The sequence below is a fragment of the Taeniopygia guttata genome, chromosome 6, assembly GCF_048771995.1.
Source record: "Taeniopygia guttata chromosome 6, bTaeGut7.mat, whole genome shotgun sequence".
NCBI classification, from domain to species: domain Eukaryota; kingdom Metazoa; phylum Chordata; class Aves; order Passeriformes; family Estrildidae; genus Taeniopygia; species Taeniopygia guttata.
Window position 1 is genome coordinate 1,788,458 of NC_133031.1, and position 25,307 is coordinate 1,813,764.

The window sequence follows — 25,307 nt, forward strand, 5'->3', positions numbered from 1 at the left end:
TGCTGTAAATCCACACTCAAATATAGATGCAATGTACATCTCCTTCATTCACCTTCACAAAACACTCAAAACACACTTCCAGATTGATAATCCCCCATTTGTAAGATTTTCCAACAAAGCGGCCATTTAAAAAATGGATATGAGTTAAGTTTTGCTAACAGCAAATTAGAGTACCCTGGAGTGCATTTCGCAATACACATAGAACAAGAAAACCCTCCTAAAACTCCCAAAAGGCAGAGGCTGCTTAATACTTGCATCTATTCTGCTAGAGACTGGAGGTCTTAAATCATTCAGTCTGAACATTTGTACAACGTTGGCCTGAATATTCACTTTGGAAAATTTCAACCAAAGTAGTTTGGCTATTTGTAGTGGATTTAGAGGTAAAGAAGGCACAAACGGACTCAAGGTTGAGTAACCTGACACTACCTAACAGCACTGGGGAGACTCAACAAGGAATGAGGAGAAAAAACATCCAAACCTAAGGAAGGAGCACATATTGTGACTACACAGAAGAGGGGAGAAAAACAAAAATACTTGGACATACATAAGAGACAGTACTGAAACAGTTACAAGGAACAGGGGAAAAAAAAAAATCAATCACACTTAAAAGCCCTGTCATGCAATGGCCAACTGATTTCAAAAGAGTCTTCCGCACTTAGAAATGCGAGAAGGAATGCAGCAAAAAGGATTATGGATGCAAAAGCATCAAATATTATTAAAGTAAGCTAAGCAGACTTTTCTGGATTATATAATAATTTATTATGGAGAAATGTACGTGGTATTGCCATACTAAGCTTCCAATTTCAATCATAATTCATTCCTCTCATGATCATATTTGAAGCTTAAACCCTGAAAAAAAATCCTTCTTTTCCCACCTGCAACTCATGAATTTAGAAGATATGAACAGCAGCAGATAGTTAAGAAATGTGCTGGAGTAAGATTTAATTTTCTGAGTACGGTATTAAAACTATATCATGCAATACAAGTATAAATCTCACTACCTGCAGTTAGTATTTCTCAGCATTTCTTAGCTCTGTCAGTTACTTTATGAATGTTATTTAAGAGTTAAGAACAAAAACACAAATCACTTCACTGCAAAGGTCAATATAGACAAGTGGATTTATGTAAATGATCCCTATTACACTTTTCTAATCATTAGATCTTTGTAACTGCATCAGTGTTTTATTTATGAAGCAAATTACTCTAGAGGTGAACAGCAACCCTCTTTGTTTTGATAAACTCACGAACAAGAGGTGTTAAAAATGCTCATTTTATTTGGAGTTTTTTGACCCATCATTTTGAGTTATCAAATGAGGAATGGGATTCAGATGCTTAAGGTAAACACCTAAAACTATTTTATATACTGTAGGATCCATCAGAAAAACCTCTTAAGACACCCCAGGTCTCCCACAGACTTCAACCACATATGCAAGGGCTGGATGTGGGGATGCTTCAAAAGACCAAGTGTCTAAAATAGTGCTAAACACCTATGTTCAAACACCTCTCACAACTGGAGAGGAAACTGCTTCAAATTCCTGGTGCTTATTAAGAGGCATCATTTCAAAAGCTGTGGTAACTTCATGGCAGCAGTCAGAATTAGCAGGGTCTGGACAAGGTTCTCGCCATCCCAATAAAAATAAGCACCTTCTTACAAAAGACCCTGAAAGCATTCTCAGATGTTGCTGAGACAGCTACTGGCAAGGCTGAGAGGAGCGTTTGTACTAGTACACCAAAAATGGGGCAGCACAGGCAGCTGTATTCATTTCCCTGGCAAGATGGACAAAAGCAGAAGCCACTATACTAAAAGAGACCTCCCAAAACCCCTGTATAAAATATATTTTTGCCTACTTACATGCTCATACCATTCCTGCCACAGAAATCAGTCTGAAATGCCCAAAGCTCTGAACAAAAGGCAACCAGGTCCAGGATACACCAGAGCATCCAGAAACACCTCTCTGAGGCACATTCCTCAGTAAGGCGGACATCCATAGGCCCCTGTGGCCCGAAATCCTCCCCAATTTCTACCCCGAGGCGGCCGCCTTGCCTCACCAACATCCTGAGGACACGGGTACCTGCTTTCCCTGCTCCTGCTTTCCCTGCTCCCGCTTTCCCTGCTCCTGCTTTCCCTGTTCCTGCTTTCCCTGCTCCCGCTTTCCCTGCTCCCGCTGCCCGGCGCCCGTCCCTGCGGCCAGGGGCCGGCCTGAGGGGAACGGGCGCGACCCTGAGGGGAGGGCTGGCCTGTGGGGAAAGGGCGGGAAGCCGAGGGGAGGGTCCGACCTGAGGCTGAGGGGATGGAACGGAGGGGATAGTCTGGCCTGAGGGGGCTCTGGTCTGAGGGGACCCGCGGGGATCTGACTCGATGGGACAGCTCGGATCTGAGGAGGGGCCGCCTCCAGCCCCGGCTCCTGCTGCTGCCCCTGCCCCGGCCCCGCGGAGACGGTCCCGCCGCTCTGCCTTCGCCTCGTGACAGGTACTTCTGTGCACTGAGCCTATTTATTGGGATTGATTTAAAATCATTTTATGTCACTGTTCACGTATTCTCCCTCGTGACGTACACTGTTTTTTCAAGTACTGGGTTGTTCCAGTCTCCCATGAGTCCCCCTCCAGTTTGATTAACCAGACGAGGTTCTGCTTTATTATCTTCTGCTATAAGGCTTTGGGTAGGATTTCACAGCTGTGAATGAGAACTAGTGTAATTTCTATGGTTTTACCCCCCTCCACGCAGCCCCCTCTAGAATCCAACCAGCTCAGAGATATGGGACTGTGAGGGGAGGAAATACCAGGAGAGGGAAAAGTATTCAAAAGAGGCTCTTACCCCAGGGTGTTGGAACAGCTCTCTTTATTCTGTGGTGTCCATGGAGAGCGGGGCAAAAGAGAAAGAGCAGGAAGTTTCAGGGGTCTATATAGGTTTTGGACAGGGTGGGCTCTCCTGGCTCCCCGCCAACCCCATTGGGGCAGGAAAGAGGATCCAGGGGTTATCATGATCAGAGCCACAGAGGCCCTAGGAAAAGAGGGGACAAAAGGGTGTCCAGGAGCTCACCGTAACAAACTAGACCTGTTGAGACACTGCACTTCTGGCAAACACATTTAAAACTAAAGCAATCAAATAAGGTACCCATGAAAACAAAGCAAATTTCAAATTAAATATAGTATTCATATCTGCGTCGGGTGAAGACAACCCCAGTCCTGGCCAGAGATCATCCACATAAGGAACTTGGCCGATTCATCTTTCTGCATCTCATGTACCCGGATTTCATTCCCACAGAAGGCAAATGAGAAATTCCTAACTGGTGAGTGGCTAAATGTACCCCCAGACTGGCAGCAGGGCATGGACAGACTGTCTGACCAGACACAGGATCTCAGACACAACCCTGGGGTCCGCCAGGATAGATGTCATCATATTTTCTAAACTTAATTCAGCTAGGCAGAAGAAAAATTTGTAATCGGATTCTTTAACAAAATTTCACCGTCCTGCAATAACTTTTCATGTTAGATCTCACTTGAAACAGTTTGGAAATAAATGTATTTTTTAAGAGGGCATATTCCAATATCCTGACTCTCCGTTTGCTTTCTGTAAGTAAGCCCAGTAATTGGTAATTTCTTTCTATTTTCAGTTGTTTACACATCTGTTTACTTCTAATGGAAGCATTGAGTTAATATATTTCACAATTGTACATTATTATTTAATCAACCTTGTCAGAATTATAGTGAATCCCTAAGACATAATTTTATACAAACAATAAATAATTTTATCTAAAGAGATGACTCTTGAAAAACAGCCTGCTTACAAGGCACTAATTCCCATTCCCACTGAGAAACCATGCAGTATGAAATTAGCACTCTGGGAGTTTAAATTGCAAAATTCATCATATCACTACAAGTGTCAGAAATGAAATAGCAATGGCTGAAATTCCTAAACTTAGTTCTTGAGATCCATTGCTGAAGTTTTGTTTCCTCAAACTATATTTTGGAATTTTCTCCGGGAAGATTTCTCTTGTGTAGGAAATGTGAGCTATTCAGGTGAGAATAAAGGAAGACTAAAAAGGATTATTCCTGAAGATCCCAAGGTTCTCAGACAATTCAGCAGAAGCACATGATCACTGGTGTTTCTCCACATGCAGCCCATCAGTGACAGAGACCAGCAGCAATACAGACCTACAAAACTTAAACTTTCAACCATGAGTGCTAATACTGTACACCACAGATTTCTGCACAAATACAGTGCTAACAGGAGGGGTGTGATTAGTACATCTTTAATGGCCCAAAATAACCTATCTGTAGTAGCTTAATTTGAAAAAATGGGACATTCAGCTGAAAGACCCATGGTAAATTGCCTCTAAAGCATAATTAAAGTTCATTTTATTCTATTTGTTACTGAATTTTAGCTTTCCTTCATTCAAGGTCTTGCAATTCAAAATGTACAAAGTATTTGATTTTGAAGAATTGGAAAGGTTTATTGCTGTGACCTGCCTCTGAGGTATAAGAGGAATTAAAGTAGTCATTTACCCAGGACAGTTGCAACCAGACAATATTAAAAACAGATTTAAAGTTAGGCACAAATGTGAGCAGCCAAGAGGGAGATTTTTCTGATGAAGGATATTTTTCATAACTGACCTCCATCTAATTTCATTCTAAAGCTTCTCCTAATCTGGAGGTACTAACATAAGGTACACCTGTTGATATTACCCAATGTCATAATTCCTCTCTGTAGTGACAATATGAAAAATAGCCTGCAAAACTAAGCAAAATAACAGGTTTTAATCACAACTATTTAAAACAGACTGCAGATATTGTTTTTATGGGGGGAAAAAACTCCAGTAAATGGGAAAATAATGATTAAATGAAAAATAAATCAAACAAAAAGTCATGTAACTTAAGATTTGAAGCATACAAAAGGTGAGGAAATCAGGGTCTCCATACCAACACCTGTGCTCAGAATGGAGACAAAAATCAAGCAAAACAAAATGGAAGCCAGAAGCCTATTTTATTACTCTTTATAGTGTTGCAGATGCATTATGAACACCAAGTCTCATTAATAAACCTACCATGAGGGTGGTTTTGGCCCAGAGTAGCATTTTCCTATTATATTCAGCGTAGTTGGATTTTGAATGCATAATCCATTTACCTTCTGTTTTCATAAAAATGTAGGAGATGTGTGGACAAACCAGTTGCAAACAGGAACATTCTTTTTGTTTAAAACCCAGTAAATCTGGTAAAAATTTATTAAAGAAAAAGATTCCAATCCAGTAGCACATTCATGCCCAAATTTGCTAAGGTTATTTATTAAAAATAAGAATGCAACAAAACATTTGGCTGCATTGACACCTACAACAACATTCAGTGATATAATTTGGTAATCTTGTGACACTGATCCTGTTATTTCATTAAAATTTAAGTAGAACTAATAGCATTTTTCTAAAAATTAGCTATTACTGAACATTTGAGAGGATTAGAGGCAAAAGCAGATTTTACAGTCTGTCAACGTTAAGAGCCACTTTCAATAGTAAAATGAAAGCTTTAGGATAAAATTGTATGCCTCTTTTACATATGCATGGCTGTTTAGACACCTTAATTAATATTTAGCTGCATGAGCAGGATTGGCAAACTGTCTATGTTTATTCACACACTTGTGACAGATGACCTGCTGCCCTCATTTCAGATGTTGCTGTAAGTGAGGTGATGAAGCACCTGTGAGTGTTGGAATCTGTGGGTATTGATGATTCTGAGACTGTAGAAAGTCTCTGTCTTTCTGCCCCGTTGCCAAAGCAGAAGCCATAGTTCATCTGTGCTGTTTCAAGGTTGTTTATTCTGTTTATCTCTAACATGTTCTGCTGCCCTGCCGCAGCTCTGTCCTGCAGGGCAGCGTGTGGGGCTCTGCCCTCAGTGGGATGTTACAAACATTAAATACCAGAAACTACCTGTGCTGGATTTACAATAACGTGCCAATATCTGTCACCTACGTTGGACAGTGTGTCCCCAGCCTGAACCAACAGAAAAATGCCAACACCACAGTGAAACATGGAGGGCATGAAGAAGGAGAAAAAGGACAAGACACACCCAATTCCTCCATCTTGTCCCCTCTGAGCCCCTAATCTAGAAACCTAAAATTTTACTTTTGCACCCGTGCCAAACTTAATTATTATTCTTATCAAACACTCAAAGCTTGTAATTCATCCTGTAAGATTGAAAACTCCTCTCCATGGACAGAGATCACAGCCAGTGTCTCTGGGGGCTCTGTCCAGGGGGGTTCCTGACCCCCTGCCAGGGTCCCAGGGCAGCCAGAGGGAAGCCCTGGATTCCCACCTGTGAGCAGAGCCAGCCCGGCGCAGGGAGCTGCAGCTCAGTTTGCCTCCACCGAGCCAGCAGCACTCCCTGGCCAGCAGCCTCAAATCCTTGAGCAGAAAGGACCAGCACTAGAACACTTTGGTTTACCTAACCAGCAGAAATTTCTTCTTCTAGATAATGTTTATAAAAAATACCATGGAATACCAATTAATTCCATGGAAGCTGCCCAGCAGCCATTATATCTCAAAAAGTTTTGTCATCGTTGACAAATAAGCAAGGAAAAGTTTGACATCTCCTAACTAAAGGAACAAAGGCCACTTTTGGTTCTCTACCTGAAACTTGTCCCCAGATCCATTCTTAGGCATTCACAGAATGTGAAATTTTAGCCATACAGAATTTTCCATTAAATTCTTATTTTCATTGTACAGATTCAGCTCTGTTAAATGATCTACAAAACTAACAGAACAGGAGAAATACAAAAGAAATACTCTTCGGTATGCAGCGTTAGTTTTCCTACTGTTATGTGTTTCCTCGGGGAGGAAGCATGAAATTCTGTAGTCTTGTGGTGCAAGCATTATTTGTTGTGAAATACTACTTATGTTGGGGTCATTATTTCGTTCTTCAAGGGAGATGTAAAATTTATCTCGAATAGTCAAAGTTACACAAAGCACACAGTTGCTGTTCTGCCGACATTGCTGTAAATACTTAACTTAGGCAGAATCTAACCTATTTTTTCTGATTTTCTGTTGCAAGCACCATAGATTTGTAACAGGAAGAAATGTTCAAATTATTGAATTTGTAAAGCTGATAGAGATTGATCAAATAAAAGGCCAGAGAGCAAGTAGTGGAGAAGGGATAGAACAAGCATTACAAAATTGACATTGCACTTAAGGTCAGCTAAGACAAGAAACCTGAAGGACTGCAGTGCCTGGGGCTCAGTCCCTGTATTTCTTAAGAAACCACTTGTACACTTTTGATACTGGTTGGTTAATCTGTCCATGTGCTATTGAAGATTTCTCAGTATCTGTCTTTGTTACTTGAAGAAATTAAAAACATAAGAAAATATAGGCAATTCTATCCTAGCACCATTATTTTATATACCAGACCTAAACCAGACTTCTATCCATCACCTATTCTCATGTCAAGATCTTGCTACCTTTAAGCGCTTAAGAAATGAAACTTCTGAGATTCCTTGGGGAGATAAATTCATGTTCAAAATACACTTACTGCAGTGGCACTCTGCATTCTGTCCCTGCTCCTGGGCAGGGATTGTCACCGCACAGAGCTGGAAGCTGCTCTTTGTGGGCACTCCCTGCTCTGCACCTGCAGCTTGTGCTGAGAACACTGGAGGTCACTCCAGCACTGCTCGAGGAACCGGAGATTTCTGCAGAGAGACACCGAGTGGAGCTGGTGAAACACAGCTCGCTGTGTGCCTGAACAGCTCTCAGCCGCCTCGGATTTATTCTGGTTTCCTGAAATTGCACATTTGAACTCGAGTCCTATACGTGAACATAAAGCAGTTGTTGTTTAAAGAAAAAAAAAATAAAATAAAAGCAACACCAGTAAAAAGTCAAATGAAATTTAATTTAATTTAATTTCTATTATACTACTGCTGGCATAATTAATTGTTGCTAGGGTAAAAAAATACCTACAGCGAATTAAATTACATATAGAGGTCATATGATAGAGGCCATTCGAGATTTTGTAGTAATCGAAAGAAGTAGTACAACCAGGAAAATATTAACGCCGCTGAAAGCTAATGCAACACCTAATGGCTACTGTCTCCTGCAGGAGTTCCTGGCTGCCTGCGCCCTGTGAGCCTCAGGTGCGCAGGTTTGGCTGCAGGAGCGGACACGGCCCCTGTTCCAGGCTGGAACCTCTCAGGAGTGAATTGGATTTATCTCTCCGGGCCGCTCGGGCCGAGCCGCGGCCGCCATTACCGCGGGGCGGGGCCGGGCCCGCGGCGCCCATTGGCTGTGGGTGTTGGGGCGGGGCCTGCGGCGGGCGGAACGCCCTATAAGGGCGCAGCCCGGAGAGAGGCTCAGCACCAGCAGCGATGGCCGAGTGGTTAAGGCGTTGGACTTGAAATCCAATGGGGTCTCCCCGCGCAGGTTCGAACCCTGCTCGCTGCGGTCCGGAGGTTTCCGTTTTTTCTTTTTTCCTGCCCCTCCTGCTCCGTGCCGGGTACAAGTTTTGCTCCTCACGGCCGCTCCCCGCTTACGGCCTCCGCAGCACCCAAAGCGATGGTCTGGGACAGTGGCACAGAGGGGGCAGGAAGAGCGCCCACAGCGGATCGTCCTCCCGTGCGGGGTGACCCTGGAGCCCGTCAGGGAGGCTCACAGCCACTCCGGGCCGGCTGTTCGGTGCTCAGTCTCTGCGCAGGAAAGAACCCCTTCCTTCAGGCGGCAGCTCCTGTGCAGCAGCTCCTGGTCACTGCCTCTTGTCGTTGCTGGGCACCACCGAGCAGAGCCTGGCTCCACCTTCCTAACACCCCCTTTGGATATTTGTGCTCATTGAAGAGTCATCCCTTTGTGACACTGAATAGGCCCAGCTCCTTCAGCCTTTCCTCATGACGGATGCTCCAGTCTCCCCATAATCTTTGTTGCCCTATGACATTTATGCTACTACAGCTCATCAGGCCGTGCCTGCCTGCTCCTCCCCTGCTCCTGCCAGAAGGAAGGGTAGTGCTGAAGCTGCAGCAGGTCCCAGGGCAAGGTTCTGGCATTGCACCCCAAGCAGTGACAGGAGCCCTGGGTGGAGGTGAGACAAGAGCACCTGGGCTTCAGTGCTCTTTCAACAGCTCAGCTTCCAGGCCCTGCAGACAGGACAGACAGTGTCAGCTGCAAAGCTCAGGATCCATCCAGTGCCTTACACACAAACAGTGTCCTGAGTCACCTGAAGGTCTGTTGTTCTACCCCCACATCCTACGGCTGATAGAAAATAAATCAAATCTTGTCAGCAGAAGGCTTCTCTATACAGAATGGCCTTGCTCCATCAAACCTTGCCTTTCCTGAAGGAAGCTGGGCTGATTCCTCCTGGACCTCCAGTGAGGAGGGCCCTCAATCCTCTTTTCCTGCCTTTCATGACCTTCTGCACATGCATGATGCACATACACACACAATATGGTGTTGACGGTGAAAAAAACCACAGAAGTTATCATGCCATTAATAACCAGGAGAAACAAAACAAGGCAGCATTCCTCAAGCGTCTGTGACTGGCTTAAACTGAGCTCTCACCACCACCCGGATGTGTCCGTCTCCACCTTTGGGTGGCCCCAGCACCGACCAAGGGCTGGAAAAGTGGCAACTCTGCCAGCGGCAGGGGGAGCGTGTGCACCGGGCTGCAGTAAAATACCAGCATGAACGAACTGATAATCATCTGCCAGCTGACAGTGACACAGCCCAAAAACCTACGGACTGGTTTATCTTTTGCTGTGTAATTTCATCAGCTTTACAACAGCCTCACTGCTTACACTTTCATATCCTGAATTGAGAGATGAGCCTGCTGGGAAGGTAAGATAGCAGTGATCATGCTCAGGAAATTAAAGATACACGGTATCTCTTTTAATAATCAGCATACTTGCTGCTATTATAGAACATATAAACTGCCTTTGTTAAAAATCTCATTTAAAGAGGAAAACAAACAATCAAGAAATGACCTTAACCTATCACTGAGCATTACTCAGCCTGAGATTCTAAGTCATATACTGTCTGTGTTTGTCATCCTAACTAACTCTTACACTGTCACTTGGCAAATGTTGGCAAAGCAGCTTCTCAAATACTGGCAAAACAAAAAGGTTGAGAATGTTTTAGTTCTTGATAATCTTATATATTCTGCGCTTGCACAAGTATAACAGCAGCAAATAAAGATAGAATAATTTTATATAATTCTAAAGAACCTCCATGCTATTCAGTTTCACAGGCTAAGTAGTTGCTTCATTTCTGTTTAAAAATAGTTCAAAGGCCTAGGAACACAGCACTGAACAACGTCCCCTATACTCTGTATTTTATCATCATACACCTGAACCCCATCTGCTGTGTCATAACTTCCAGATGAAAACTCCTCAGCCTTCACAAGTCCGGTAATGGCTGGGTTTTATCAACGCTTTTGTCTGGACTCCAGAGGATCTGGGCTCACCTCACAACTCTGTTTATTTTCATACCAAATCATTCAGAGCTTAACACAGCGCACTAAATCAGAGCCCTCACATACCCAAAACATTCAGGACCCTTTACTGCCCACCTAAGAAACTCCCAAGGGGAGCTAAAGAATAAAATAGGAGCTTACCATGTCTTCAGAGGGCTGCCCTCCTCCAACTTGAAAGTTCTAGGCCCTAATCTAATAAATAGTGTCTGAGCTTGTTTCTCTTGTTCCCCACCCCCACAGACAACCCTTTGCTGCTGTTTCTACTTTGCAAAGAGTTAAAGATCTCAGTGGGCCCCTGAAAACCACAGACTTCTGACTCTGTTGCCTTAATCACGCCTTCAGAGAGCCTGAGATCCACTGCACAACCCCTGCCCCAGTTACAGTTCCAGCATGTGAATTACGTTTGGTGCTCACCAGTGAAGGGGCCAAAGCACCCCATAACTGCTGCTGAAATATCAGGTGGGACATTCATTGGATCTTTTCACACTACTAGCAAAAAACTTCTAAAAGTACTGTATATTTAAAGAAGCAGATAAGCAGTTTATGCTTGGGCTGTGGGCACTGAGGGATCTAACACTGACTAAGCTGTCAGGTGCTTTCTTTACTTTCTAACACGAGGGAGAACTGGGTTGCCCACTCATTCCAGTTAACTGTTGTTACTTGCCTACAGGTCAGGTGCCACCTGGTCTTGGGGAATGAAAAGCAGAACAGGGTGCACGGGCTCCTCTTGTTTTCCAACCAATCTGAGTTTGCTCTGCTAGGAATAGATTCATTCAACTCAAGAAATACAGAAAAACAGACCATTTCTCCATGTAAAGAGATGGGGGAAAAAAAGTTTGTATTGGTGGCATTGGTGTACTGGAGCACCAGTTAGAACCTGCCCTCCTCATGAGGACAAATACAAATTACAGGGCTGATCTTGAGCAGGTTGTTGCAAAACACAGTTTCTGCCATGAGCTTTTACTGGGCTAAGAGCCTTCCAAATATCTGCAGTTATTCATCCAGAACAAACATCCAAAGGTTCTTTGTCAAAACCAACCACGCAATAATTGGCTAATAATGACATCAGTTTTAATGACATCAGTTTTAATGACACAAGCTATTAGTTTGCTGTTCAAAGGTCTACGTATGTTCACTTCTCAAAGGAAACCAGCTCATTAGGTGCTAAATTATCCATCCAACTACCCCCTCTTACCTTTACTGGCAAGTGAAATGGGCAGGGGAGAATCTGGGCTGCCATCTGATTCAAAGTGCTCCAGCTGGCTGCATTCCCATCTTTTTGTTAGAGGGAAAATTGTTCCCTATTACTCAGTATCCTTCACATACAATAAAAGTTTCTTCTGTTACTACCGTTTAACATTGTTTACAGTCCCTCTATATAAAATGGACCAAAATCTTTCTTGAGAAAACACCTTTGTATGAAGTAAAGCAGCAAATGCACCAGAAAAAACCAAACCAGTTACATTTAACAATTGTTACAGAGAATTATTAATCTCATCTTACAAGGTTTTCAGCTGCAAAATATGCAAGGGAAAAGCATGTAAAATTAAAGATGATGTGCTATAGAACTGGCCCTTGGTACACATCCCTCCAGGGAGACAGACGTCAGATTGTTTCCATGTAACGTGGCACTTTCCATGGCACTGCCTAGGATTCAGAACTGGACTCCTTAAGCTTTTACCCACTAAGATGACAAATAAAAATAAATTGCAAAGGAATCGCTGTGGTGAGTGGAGGATTTAATTAAAAAGATGAAAGAAACCCCTTTTCTGTATGCATGAAGTTTTATTTGCTGCTGAAGGAATTATCTGCCTGCACAAAACCACGTCAACACCTGACATATTAGCCAAGTTTGCAAAGAAGAAAACAAACACAAAATAAATAAACAACAATGTAGAATTTGAAAAGTTGCCCAAAGTATCAAAAACTTTTCATGTGAGATTTTGTACACATTAGTGCTGACTAGTGTGATTTTTCATTCCTCACCATACAAAACCCTGGTAAATCCATGTCTAGCACACCTGAGCACAGAGGGGAATTGCTATAAGCAAGGACAAAGCTGGCACACATACACAGGGGATCAGTTTTCCACCAATACATCTTAAGACAAAAATTGCTATCTGGAGAAGTAAAGTTCTGAAACTGCTTTCCAAAACAAATAGCTGGTACAAAAAGTGTTCTTATTAAGGTAGAAGACAAGTGATTTTTAGGAGTGCTTGATCTGTCACAGAGACCTTGGATAACAAGAACCTTCTCATTTCATCTATAACATAAAATCACAAGTCTCCTACAAGTTAAGTTTGTAACGAGTACATTATAAAACAGTGCAGTGAGTCCAATGCAATGGAGAAGTGAAGAGCACAGAGTTAAGAGATAAGCACAGCTCTATTTACAGTTCATTGTCATAAAGCTTTTGGAAGATCCTCACTGAGTAGGATACCCTGGAGCCCAGGGTTCTACCGAGAGTATGTTTTTTATAACATCACACTATTGAAAGAAATATTAATCACTACACAATATCTGAGAATACAAGATGTTAGATAACTTCACAACATCACTTTATATTAATATTGAAAAGGGCTTTGCTTATTGAGCAGAAAAATCTCCATCACACAGCATGTGTGATAAATCAGTATTTAGACGCTGACTAGAACAACACATTACAAAATACAAATAACTTATAACTGCTGTTGAAAAACCCAGACTGAACACTGAACAGATGATCTCATCCTTCTGTGTGTTTCTCATTTTAGATCTCATAGTTTCTGAATTTCCTCAGAAGGTCTGATGGAGCATCGCCTGACCAGCGGAAACGCAAGTGCCAGTAATTCCCCTCTGAAAATTCTGAGGAAAAAAAAAAAAGAGAAAGACCACTAAATTATTATAAACATGCAGAAAATTAAATTTTCTGAAATAATACTTGACAATCTTGCCTAAAAAGAAGTAAGCAGGAAAGTGGTCAGTTCCAGTGCTCTTGACTAGCACGGACAAATAGGAGCACTGAGTTTTTGGCAGGTTGGAAAAGGAGCTCCAACAGCAACCTTCAGCACAGGGATCAGCTGGGAAGGGTCCGAAGGAGAACAGCAAGGACCCTGGCAGTTCCTAAAGGGGACTCATGAAGGGAACTGACAAATTGCATTGGCCTAATCTAAGGAAGAAGATGAAGATGGTGATGTGATAAATCTGCAAGTACGTGATCTGGGGCCTTTTAATACTAAAATGTGACCTTTGTTTTACAGCAAACCGAACGCTATGAGCAGAATTAGTGCTCAAATCGGTTGTTTGAGCTGAAATAGCCATGTAGGTGGCAGTCCAGAATTCACCCAGGCCAGCAGACAGGAACAGACAAGGCCACAGTTTCAAAGTGGAACCCAATACATAAATTTTTGCTGGATCAAAATAAAAACATTATCAACATCCTAACATTGGGAATAAACACTGAAGTGCATACACTTCTGTCAAACATATTGTAACATTAACATTTATTAATGTGAATATATGTCACTGGATAAATGAAGGAGGCACTTGATGAGTTTGATGTTTTTTCCAATCAAATATCTGGAAATTAAAATAAAAATTAAAAAAAAAAATTGAGAAAGAAGATGCCTGAAAAGAAAATTCACCTTTACAAGGAGCAAGATGATGTTTTCTTTACTTCAAAATTTTACTGTTCTGCAAAGGATACAGTGATGATTTAATTACCAAAAAAAACCCCCAAAAAAAAACCAAAACAAAAAAAAAAAATAGAGCAAATAGTATAAAGTTATAGAGCATAATTTTTCAAAATCAAGTTTTCAGTAATGCCTGGCATACACTTCCTTGTAGAATTTTCTTATCAATTTTGTGCATTCCACAAATATTTGGGATTACATCAGGTTTTGCTACCCTCACAGTTCAGCCTAATTTCCTGTTTGATCAAACTGGGGAGAAATGACAGGATTTTGTTTAACAATAGTTCTGTGCTAACACAGGCCCAGGATTATGAAACTCCTGAAGGACAAGGCAGCACAGAGGGTGCCCATGGTGTTAAGGAAGCTTTGATCAGGTACAGTGACCTCAACCACAGCCAGGAAGTGCTGACTGGTAGGTGACACTTTTGAAACACACATTTATTCTGGTGCATACACTCCTTGGAAAAAACAAAACTGTTTGAAGAAAGAAGCCTTCAAGTCTCAAATTTTAGACCTCACTAACTCATCAGATGCAAATGGTCCAAAACTACTGAATAATGGATAAAAAAAAACCCAAACCTAAATATTTTACTTAACAGTTCTAAAATTGATTTTAAAATGTCACTGACAATAACTGCCTTCTCTTTTTACTTTGCATTTTTATATATCAGAAAAAATAAACTTTCCATTTTGGTTGAAGCATTATTTTTCTCCTTCTTCTCCAGCTGCAGCTTTTACTAGCAAACAAACAAGGAAACATGGGATAGGGAGGAAGGAGCGTCTGAAAACTTCAAAACTAAATAAGTGATCAAAAGCATAAAATCCAAACCAAAATCCCAACCCAAACCCACATTTAAAAAGCTGTTCTGGAGAAGACTTTCTCATGACTGAAAGTGCCCATTTCAGGCCAGTCCCTGGATACTGCAATTTTCTGTAACTGCTGTTTTCACTTACTTGGGGAGTCTGGATTCTTTGAAGACTGTGGTTTCACATCAGGGATTGCAACATCTTCTTGTTCCCTGCTCCCTTCCAGCAATCCATCCCCACTGTTTTCTGTCTGTTGGGTCCACACCTCCTTAGCTGTGTTGTTGGTATTTCCAAAGTCGGGAGCTTCCAGCATTTGGTCCTTCTTACTTTGGACAGCCCAGTGCATTGACTACAGGAATGCAAACATAGCAAAGAACTAAGCCCTATGCTTTATGGGTTTTCAATTACTTTTTCTTTTTTATATTGCTGCAATAAATCTTTAAACAAAGCACATTGAGAAGCCTGCATTCAATAGGATAGGGGAAAGTATGGTTACATGTCCCAAACAGCATTGGAGAGGATACTTTATGTCAGGTGGAGGTGAAGAACAAAATGTACATCAGAATTTTAAGGACCTTTTGTCCAGTTTCTTCTGTCATGAATTCAGACTTTTTTTAGGAGGGCTTGAGTGACTTCAGAAATGTTCATTTTCAATGCTGTCTTTGACTTCAGAGAACCCTTTGAAGGCAAGGCAATTTGAAAATATTTAATCTTAAAGTCTGTGGAATAACATCTGTTTGGAACTGAACTAAGCCTAATTGGTTATTTCCACCAAACATTTAAGCTCAGGCATAATGCTGTAGTTGAAGTTGCTCAAACTTCTCTCCTAAGCAAAATTGAGGTGGGCAGAATTGACATAGGAAACTTTTATTCACCTGCCTTAAAATATGACCATATAGCCCAATCCAACATTATGGAATTGAGTTCTACTAGGGGCACGCTACCAAATCTTCTCATTAGCAAAATCAGGAGGGAAATCACCCAAAAACTCCTGCCTCTGTCCCAGATGACCCCACCAGCTTGGCAGGGCCCCTCCAAATCTCTGTGGGAAGCCCAGGGTTCCAAGAAACTACCTTCAAGATTTTTTCCATGACATCTTTATTTAATCAGACAGCAAGAAAACCTATCTGATAAGCAATATACCAAGTGGAGAATAGATTATAAACATATCCCAGCTTTAAGTTAACTTTGAAAAGAAATAAGTTTCCTCCTAAAGCAAAGTGAGCTGAAGCATTTGAAAACAGCCCTTAACTTATTTAACTTCCTATAAAAGCAGTAACTTGATAAATTCACTCTAAAAGTACTGGCCTAACGCCCTTCTGTGAATGGGCTCCTGAAGCCCCCCAATTTTCCTGAATTTCCTTAACACGCACAGCGCAGGAATCTCTGCACCGTTCCCATCCCCAGACCCCGTCACTGCAGCAGACCCCATCCCGGTAACTCGTCCCGTCCCTCCCTGCAATGCTCCGGGCCCGGGCAGCACCGACCGTCCTGACGGAGCCGCCCAGCGCCTCCCACTGCTGGAACGGGACCGGGACTCGGCTCCGCCGCCAGTGATCGTAACGCGCCCGGCTCTGCTCGTCGGTCAGAGTCTCCTTGGCCCGCTGCAGCCGCTGGAAATCCTCCACTGCGACACAGACAAAAAGGACACTAAGGACAAGGTTTGTTTGGCAAAGAAGTGAATTCAGATGCAAAAGGGGACCTGTATGCAGTGGCTTAGAGCAAAGTAGAGGAGAAGGCAGAAGGAGAAGCAAGTGGCCCAGGGATGTGGTTCTCGCTCCAGCTTGCACAGTTCTGGCTGGCTTTAGGCACCTTTGGTGGACTGATACCCCTGCAAATCAGGACTGAAATGTTCCTTTGTCTACCAGCTTCAAAAGCTCCTAAACTTAAGTTGAGAGAAACTTACAGAGTACACAGGTAAAAGGCACAAGTCAGACCCTGCAGACCGCCTTAAAAAGGGAAATCAGAGCAACGATGCTCAGAAGGAACACACTAAGAGCAGCATGCTTAGATCTACAGCAGCACAGGAGTCAAAGCAGAGAACAGCAGCAAGGAACATGAGCATGGAGAAAAAAAGATGAGCAGGAACTGACAAACACAAATAATAATCTAAATATAGTGCAGATTGACTAATTTGTGCCTTTTATTAGGTGTATTTTCTACGTATGCTAAAATGTTATCCAGACTGCATGAGTAAGATCTCTCATTTTTCCCTACAGGGTAATTTTTCAAGGAATGGTTACTAAGGATGCAGCTGCATGTTACTATTTGTGGAAGGGTTATAAAGATTTAGACTTTATCTATGACTCACCTATGTAACAGTGATCTATTATTATTACTATTATTCATTTATTCCAGTTTACAAATTAGAGACAGTTCTTTTGAAACACACTACACCCAAACACTAATCAAAATTGATAACAATACATCAAACAAGAGAAAACAGGCTGAGGGAACAATTGTACTAGGTTTTCTTATTCTAATGTTACTAGGTTTTCTTATTCTAAAGTTACTAGTTTTCAACAAATAAAAAAGTCTACTTTAATTATTCGTTCTTAAGCTTTAAGCTGATCAAATAATACACATAAAATAAACTCTCACTAGTACTGTAAAAAGGTATTTAAAGTAAATAAGGCATGTTCAGGTAAAGAGAGTATAACATTTCTTTGTGACGAGCAAAGCTGCTCTGATATTTGCCCCTTGGCTGCTCTTTTCTGTAGCTCAGCCTTGGTGAGCTCTGTCCAGGGATCTCTGTGGTTATGAATGGGTAAAGATTGGCTCCAAATAACTCAGGTGCTGCTCAGCCCTCCCAGCTCTGAGGAGCTGCCCCCTCTCATGAACACAAACATCAGCTGCTGTTCTGCAAACAGAGGCTCCTCGTGGGGCTGCTTCTCTTCACTTCCAGCCATTAAATTACATTAAAAGAAACTACAGCACATTTATGTGTTTGTCACGGGCTTGTTCCTGGCAGTAAATTAATTGATTGATCCAAGTGGGGTGCTGAGACTCACTGAGTGTGGAAGTGCACCAACTCCATAGGTCTAGGAAGGGACACACTCCAGAAATAAATTCTGTATTAAAAGATGATCTACTGCGGAAAGAAAAAAGATTCAAGGTCCTAGAAATTTAAAAATAAATAAATAAATAAAAATTGAACAAGTGTCTTCCTGCTTTATCACAGAGGAGTGTGCAAGTCTTAGAAAGAATATCACAATCTTGCTATTTAAATAGAATGTGCTCAATGATTAAAATATATTGAGGGGAAATAAAATTTTAAGGCTGAATTTTGTATCTTGGATATGTTAATATAAGAAAAAATAGATTGTTTTTACACAGGAAACAATACATACCTGCTTTGGGGTTTCCAGGATGTTTGTCAGGATGACATTCAAGGGCTTTAATCTTATATTCGGCAAGAATCTGTTCAACCTAAACAAAATATTGAGAAAAAGTGAGTAAACACAGAAAATATTGCAAATTTTCTTTTTGAAAGAGCCTGGGAGGCAAAACAAAGAATGCTGAAAGATTTTGTTCCATTCAAGTTTACAAGCTTGAGTACAAGCAAAGTAGGTAACAACAACCATCTGCCAGTGACACTGCTTATTTAATCTCATTTCCATGCACTCATCTTTAGTCTTGTCTTTGTGAGGCTCAGTCATCCAGTAATAGCTCTAGAAAAATGTGCAAAGACATTTGACCACAGAGGCAAAATGCATCACTTCACTTGCTCTTTCCTTTGTTTACTCAACTCCAACTTTCAACAGTCTCATAGCAAGAAGCAAAGGCTCTCTGTATTGCTGAAGATCAATTTGTGTGTTTAGGTGACTTCCTCCACATCCTCTCCATAGGAAATTCAGCCAGTACCCCATGAGGTTTCCATCTTGGAGAACACATGATAACTTGCTCCATAACCAGTAGTTCACATTCTTTCCTCCAGCTAATTTTCCATGCAAAAAGAATGTCTTGGAGTAGAATAGATTTATAATCAACATTAAAATATTGGTACGTATTAGTTTATCAGTTAATTGCAAATTCCCACACAGTTTGTTATAGCATTAAGTATTACATCAACTGGAAAAACTAAGACATGTGGAGCCATGGAGCCACTGGAGTGGGCATCAGCTTAGATTTTCAAATCTTTAGTGTTTTTCCAAGTATCTTGCCGGTTCTTATAATTCAGAAGCCAAAACTTCTTTATATTACTCCAGTTCAGCTTAAGCTTTCACAATTCGCCCTAAGGTATCAAAAATTAACATTCTTTCTCATACTACAAAGACTGTTTATAATTTGTCCAACCATAAAAGCCACATACAGTTTAAATTATTTACTTCAAAATAAGGTCTCATAACATTTTTTTTATTTAGAATAAAACTACACTCAACTAGCTGGACAAATCTTGTTCCATATTCTGGGAAAAAATGTAGTTTATGGTAGTAGCTTAAGAATTCTACAGTTTTCACTCTGCTTCAGTAGCTCCTTCGAGAGGGACAGATGTAATGTGGTGTATCTGCAGTCAGTAAGACACTTTAAAACACACAAAATGTAAAGAGAACTTGGTGAGACTGGTTACCTATAGCCAGCTACCATCTCAAAAACTTAGTTACTTCAAGGGGAACTTTAAAGTTAAAATGTGTACAGAGGGTTACAATGTAGCAGAAGGGTAGGATGAACGTTTTCAGCTAAAAAAAAATCAGTAGAAATAAAAATTTATAGGAAGTTTATACAACATACATGAAATTAATATAAAATACATAGTGAGGTGTTTTACAAAGGAAGGTATCCAATGCCCACTATACACAAACAGCATTGTTCTTGCAGAAGGATGGAGATTAAATCTCCCCTCTTGCTGTCACATCTGAAGATGAAGTAGGTGTCTGGGAGCTCAGTTCTACCAGAAGCCAAGAATGAACTTGGTTTGTGTTTACTTGAATACAGCAATAAATCTGTAGAAACTGAGAGTATTTCTGCTTAAATTTAACCAGATCCAACCAAGAGCAGGATATTCAGCAGCTTAGATGAAAATGCTGCAGCTGGGAGTGTGCTGTGCATGCCCAAAGCAGTCCGTGCCAAATGCTTGACTCCTGTACAAAGTAGTGAGACTGCAAAATCCCTGTAATGCTCCACATTCCTGTGAGACCCCAGAAGAGCTGAGCAGTGTCCTGAGGGGAGGCAGTCCTGGGGCTCAGTCAGCCTGGGATCTCCAAGTTCTTTCTCCCATGTCAAAAAGAGTGCAGCACTTCTGCTCCCAACAAATAGTACTTGACAGCTTGTTTTTCAGGACCCATTAGCATTTATTCCAGCTTTTTAATTTCATTTTCGAGCAATTTGAAAAATCATTATCACATGTACTTGAACTGTTCATTAATTGCAAAGCCCTTAAGGAATTAGTGTGAGGTAGAAAGTGAGAAACAGCATCTGCGAAACCAGGCTGCGTGGAGCATTGAGCACTGCCCTCTGCTGGGATCACTTCTGGGAGTGTCCTCAGGAAAAGCTTGGCATTTCCCTCTGGGACACACTGAAGATGGTTACTCCCAATCTTTATACTTCACTGCTAGGACGGGTGAGAGCATCTGACTAAATTTACTGAGCAAGACAGCTTTTATCTCCACTTAATACATCCCTCATTACAGCAGAGTAATCCAAACTCCTTTTCCAAATCAGAAACACAATTCCAGTTAATATAACAGCTAAATTAAGGGGGGGAAAAAAAGAGAGAAAATCAGCATACTAGACTAGCCAACAAAAAGTTGTACAGATACATTTAACACGATGCACACTTGTTTTAGCTGCAAATCACTCAAAAATAGCTTAGCTAAATCTCATTATAAAGCATGTATCTGCTAGCAAAACAAATTACTAAAACTAGTATTTGAATTTAATTTAAAACAGCATTTAAAATATTAATATGGTAAATTATAAAAAGATATTGGTTTTATTTTCATCTGAACAAGTGAATAGATTAAAAAAATATTACACTATCTATAAAGCCCAAGAAACTCAGCACCTAAAGCTATGAAGTTTCATTGTATTGGTCGTTCATAAATAGCTCCTTTTCAGTTTTCAAAACCAGTAATATATATTCCAAACTATTATTTGGATGCTGTCAAACACATGCAGTTGGCTCTCTCCATAATCCTGTCCTGTTCTACATGGCATTTTCAACCTAAATCTTACTCCAGGCTCTTAATGTCAGAGAAAACACAGGAGAGAAAATTGAGCTTTCCAAGGGAGATCCTGCGAGCGGCAAGAAAGAAGGTGCACAAGGCATTTGGAATATTCCTGCCCAGCAGAGACACAGCTGCACATTCCCTACAGACACAGAGCGCGTTCACACCGTGCAGAAGCTGGCGGGGAGGGAGAGGCTCTTACCGTCGATAGCTCATCGCATCCCAGCAAGTTGTAGTAATCCTCCAGGTCCTCCGCCTTGCAGCTCAGGATGGCATCCATCGGTCCAGCGGGTTCCTCGCAGGCGGCAGGGAGGCTGAGGAGCCGAGTCAGAGCTCGCACAGCAATCAGCTGCGGGCAGGGGCAGCTGGCAGTCCGGCGAGCTCCGTGCGGCGCCTCGGAGCGCGGCAGCCGAACGCACCGGGCCGGGAGTTCCCGCTGCCATTGGCCCGCACGGTGCCGCCCGCCCCACAGAGCCGCTCCCGGCACGGCTCCCTGGGATTTGTAGTTCCACACTCACTCACTCCAGCCACAAACCGCCCAGACCGCAGAGCTCCGCACACTGAAATGTGGCAGAGATTTCTCTCCCCATCCCCTGTGCAGCCTCTGCAAACCAGGCACACACCGAGAGGCTGCTCTGCACCTGGGTCATTTTCTGTTCCACTTTTATTTACAACTTCTGCCACCATCTTTGACCAGATGATTAGATGGGTAATTATAAAAGAGAGTAAGGATTACTTCCAAAATAACAATTACAGGGTGAAAACTTTGGAGAACAAAGCAGCAACCTTGCCAAAGTCTGTCAGAGGTCTGCCAGTCAACCTTCACTCTCCAAAGGACTCCTTGGTTACACAGACACTACTCCTCAAAACCAAACAGCAACTGTACATTACTCACATCTGACCAACTAAAACTACCCGACAACATGAAACTCTCACTGTCTACTATGAAATTAAACACCCTTTCTCATGCCAAATTACTTTCAGACTGTGTATTGAAGGTCTGTACTGTGTGCAAAACATGCTCTTTGTGAAACTCATCTTACGTTGAGGTGAAATACCTTAATTTTAAACTATGATTAATGACCAAGGCCTCAGCCCAACAGCAACTCTGGACACCTTTGGTGTCACCCATGAGCTGTTGATTACAAAAGATTACTTCCTAACCGAACCACATGCTGAAGTCTCTGCCCTGGAGCGTTAGTTCTGGTTTTGCATTTCCCACCCCTGCGTGAACTCTGCAACCCAAGATGTTTCATGTCATTAACATGTTTCCTTAACAGTTGCAAACAGATGCTGCAAGAGGTTATACAGCTCTAGATGCAGTGACCTTGTAGGAGAACAGATCCCCAGGATGTGACCAAGGCTGGAATAGGCCATTTGTGAATCAATGAAGGCCCCAGTGACCATTCAGAGCTATTTATTAATAACAAGTATATAATTTTTGCACCCACAAGTGCTTTAATATCAGTGTTATTTTAGTTTACTACATTGTTTATTTTATTTTTTTATTTTCTTCCCTAATAAAGAGCTGTTATACCTGTTCCCATACTTTTGCCTGAGAGCCCCCCTTAATTTCAAATTTATAACATGTCAGAGGGAAGGGGTTTACATTTTTCCATTTCAGGGGAGGCTCCTGCCGTCCTTAGCAGACACCTGTCTTTCCAAACCTAGACAGTAACTAAAAGCAATAATATTACAAGAAAAAGCACAATCATGGGTGAAACCATTTAAATCTGATAGAAAACTCTACCAACATATTTCTCTGAGTAAATAAAACAATATATTTTTTTTTCAATGTCACTACAAGTGGAAGAATTAGCAATTACAAATCTCTCCATCTCCACCATCCCTAACTTAATAACCATAAAAGTACGGGAAAGAAAGGAAAGTCTTTTAATAACAGAACATGTAAATATTTAAATAGGTTGTACTCTGTGGGAGGACAAAAAACAAACAGCTGTCCCTCCTCCCAACAGCATTCCTGACATCCCTTCTTTTCCAAGTATTCCTTGTGTATTTGTGTAAGGTGAAAGGGAAGCTCTTTAACTCTTTTTCCCTCCAGCTTTCAGTGGCTATTTCTGTGCTGCTGGGCAGCTGCAGGTGCAAGGGCTGCACTGCAGTGACAAACCTGGCAGCTGTGTGCTCCCAGGGAATGTGCTCCCCGGAGCCTCAGCCCCGCCTGGACTCCTCTGCCACACACTGCATGGCTCTGACCAAACTGCAGCAGTGCCCACACTCGCCCCTCCACATCCCCGGTGCTTGAGGCACAAAGGCTCCACAGCACAGTGCAGGTTCGTGTCTGGAGAACACAAAATACACTGAACTCAGCCTTTCACTGCTCCTATTGACTTCTGAGGGGCAACTCCCAAAGCATCATCAAAGAGGAGTGCAAGAGCAGCCACGTGTATTACACAAAACAATTACAAAGATATGCCCCGGGACATAAAGTTCATTTAAAAGGGAATTGCAGTGCAGGAGATGGCACAGACACATGCCGTGGTTAGTGTTGCTCAGCATGTACAAACTGTTCTGGAAGTGAGGAAATCTCGTATTTGTTTTCTGTACCCAGCCACCAACAAAAGGTGTCTCTCAGTCCTAACACATATTGACAATTCTGTTTGTTTAGAGCCCAGAGTGAAGCTAAATCCTGCTCCAATGTAACAGGACATTTACCAACAACTTGTAAAAGTCATAAATAGCCATTTAAATAAAACAGTAAGGTCTGCAAATCTCTATTTGAATTTATTCCTGTAAAATACATGAAGTATTCCAGGACCAGTTCTTCTCACCTGACTTCAGGGGTTTTGCTTCCTGAAGGCAGAGAACACATTTATGAGAAGTCCAAGGCACCATACAATTCATTTCAGTTTCGCACGGTGTGCCCCATCGTTGTCCTCAGAGAAGCTCAGAGCTGCAGAAACAGCAGAGGACCCAAGCACTCCCAAACTGACCTCCCACAAGAAGGTAACTCCTGCAACGCCATCACTGACGTGGAGCAATGTCTGCAGGATCAAAGGTGGCTTTAGGATCCCTGAGTCGCTGCCTCACTGGTACCTCCACGGAAACCTCAGATGCTACCTCTGCATCACTTAGATTATTTCTTCCTTAGAACTGTCTTCACAAAAATAACCACCAAACCAATCTTACATCCCCACCTCCCCTTTATATGCTGACAAAAGCATCTTGCATGTATTTTTTAAGAAATACAGATCTTGCCTCAGCTTCCAGGGGCAAGAAGGAAAAAGAACACTTGCATACAAAGTTGCATAGAATAATAAAAACTTTCTGATCTGGTTACTCTGCAGTTTGTTTGAGAAGCAGGTAGTGAGAAAAACCAGTATGTATGTATTTTTCAGGTTTTTTAATACCTTAAAGAACCAGAAAAGATTCCCAAACCTCTCTCCCCCAACAAAGACTACCTATAAAGTTAATTATCCATAAAACAATCCCTTTGAAGCCATATGTATCAAAATTTTTAATCCCAAGTTTTTTTTTTAAAGCTGTTGGTTAGCAAGGCCTGCAAGGGAGAAATTCTACCTCTGTAACTTGGGTCTTGCCACTAAAGTTAGGAATTCCATTGTATTAAAGCCACTAATACTATTCTGCAAATAGCTGGTGATGTTGAACAGTAACAACAAAGCAGCATTTAAATTTCTATCCATGAAGTTTAGACCAAAATTCTAAGTTGGTGGCAGTCCTAGGAAGAAGGCTGAGTTCTATCCAGTCCAAACTCCGAGGGGGAAGGAAACTCTGCCACGGGGAGCCCACGCGTGGCACGTCCAGGTGGGGCACTAAGGGCTGCTCCTGCACTCCCGGGAACGAGAGATCCCCGGGAAAGCAGGGAGATCAACCGCGCCCACTCCCGCTCAGCACGGCAAACACAATGGATTTGGGACCGTTATTCGAACAAATCCCAACTCTCGCCGCTTACCATCAGGCCTCTCCTACACACCACGCAGGCTCCATTCCTAAAGCAGCAGTGTTTAGACAGGTGCTGCTCACCCCGCCCGAAAAAGCCCCTGCATCCCGGGAGCTCAAGTACCGCGATGCAGATCTCAGGTGGGGCTAATGTGTTTTCCCGGAGGATACGGGCGATGCCTTAGCGCATCCCTGCCGGGAGCCGCGGTGCCGGTGCGCTGCCTGGGCAGGCGGGCAGCGGCGCGCCCCGTGCGCACCCCACCTCAGCTCCGGGTGACAGAGGCCGCTCCGAGACCCCGACCCGCTCCGCGCC

At 42.3% G+C, this 25,307-nt stretch overlaps 1 protein-coding gene and 1 non-coding gene across 2 annotated transcripts; one reads left to right on the plus strand and one right to left on the minus strand.

Annotated features, from left to right (window-relative positions):
* Window positions 1–8,335: 8,335 nt before the first annotated feature.
* TRNAS-UGA (transfer RNA serine (anticodon UGA)) lies at window positions 8,336–8,417 on the plus strand. Its single transcript has one exon. It is a non-coding gene; the product is annotated as a tRNA-Ser (tRNA).
* Window positions 8,418–12,196: 3,779 nt separating this feature from the next.
* On the minus strand, window positions 12,197–21,983 carry DNAJC12 (DnaJ heat shock protein family (Hsp40) member C12). The gene is made up of 5 exons (XM_072930797.1): window positions 21,279–21,983; window positions 18,260–18,338; window positions 16,397–16,536; window positions 15,057–15,258; window positions 12,197–13,275 (listed from the first exon to the last, which is right to left on the minus strand). Exons 1-5 carry the CDS (start codon window positions 21,354–21,356, stop codon window positions 13,181–13,183), a joined length of 594 nt encoding a protein of 197 aa, XP_072786898.1. The 5' UTR covers window positions 21,357–21,983; the 3' UTR covers window positions 12,197–13,180.
* Window positions 21,984–25,307: the final 3,324 nt, after the last annotated feature.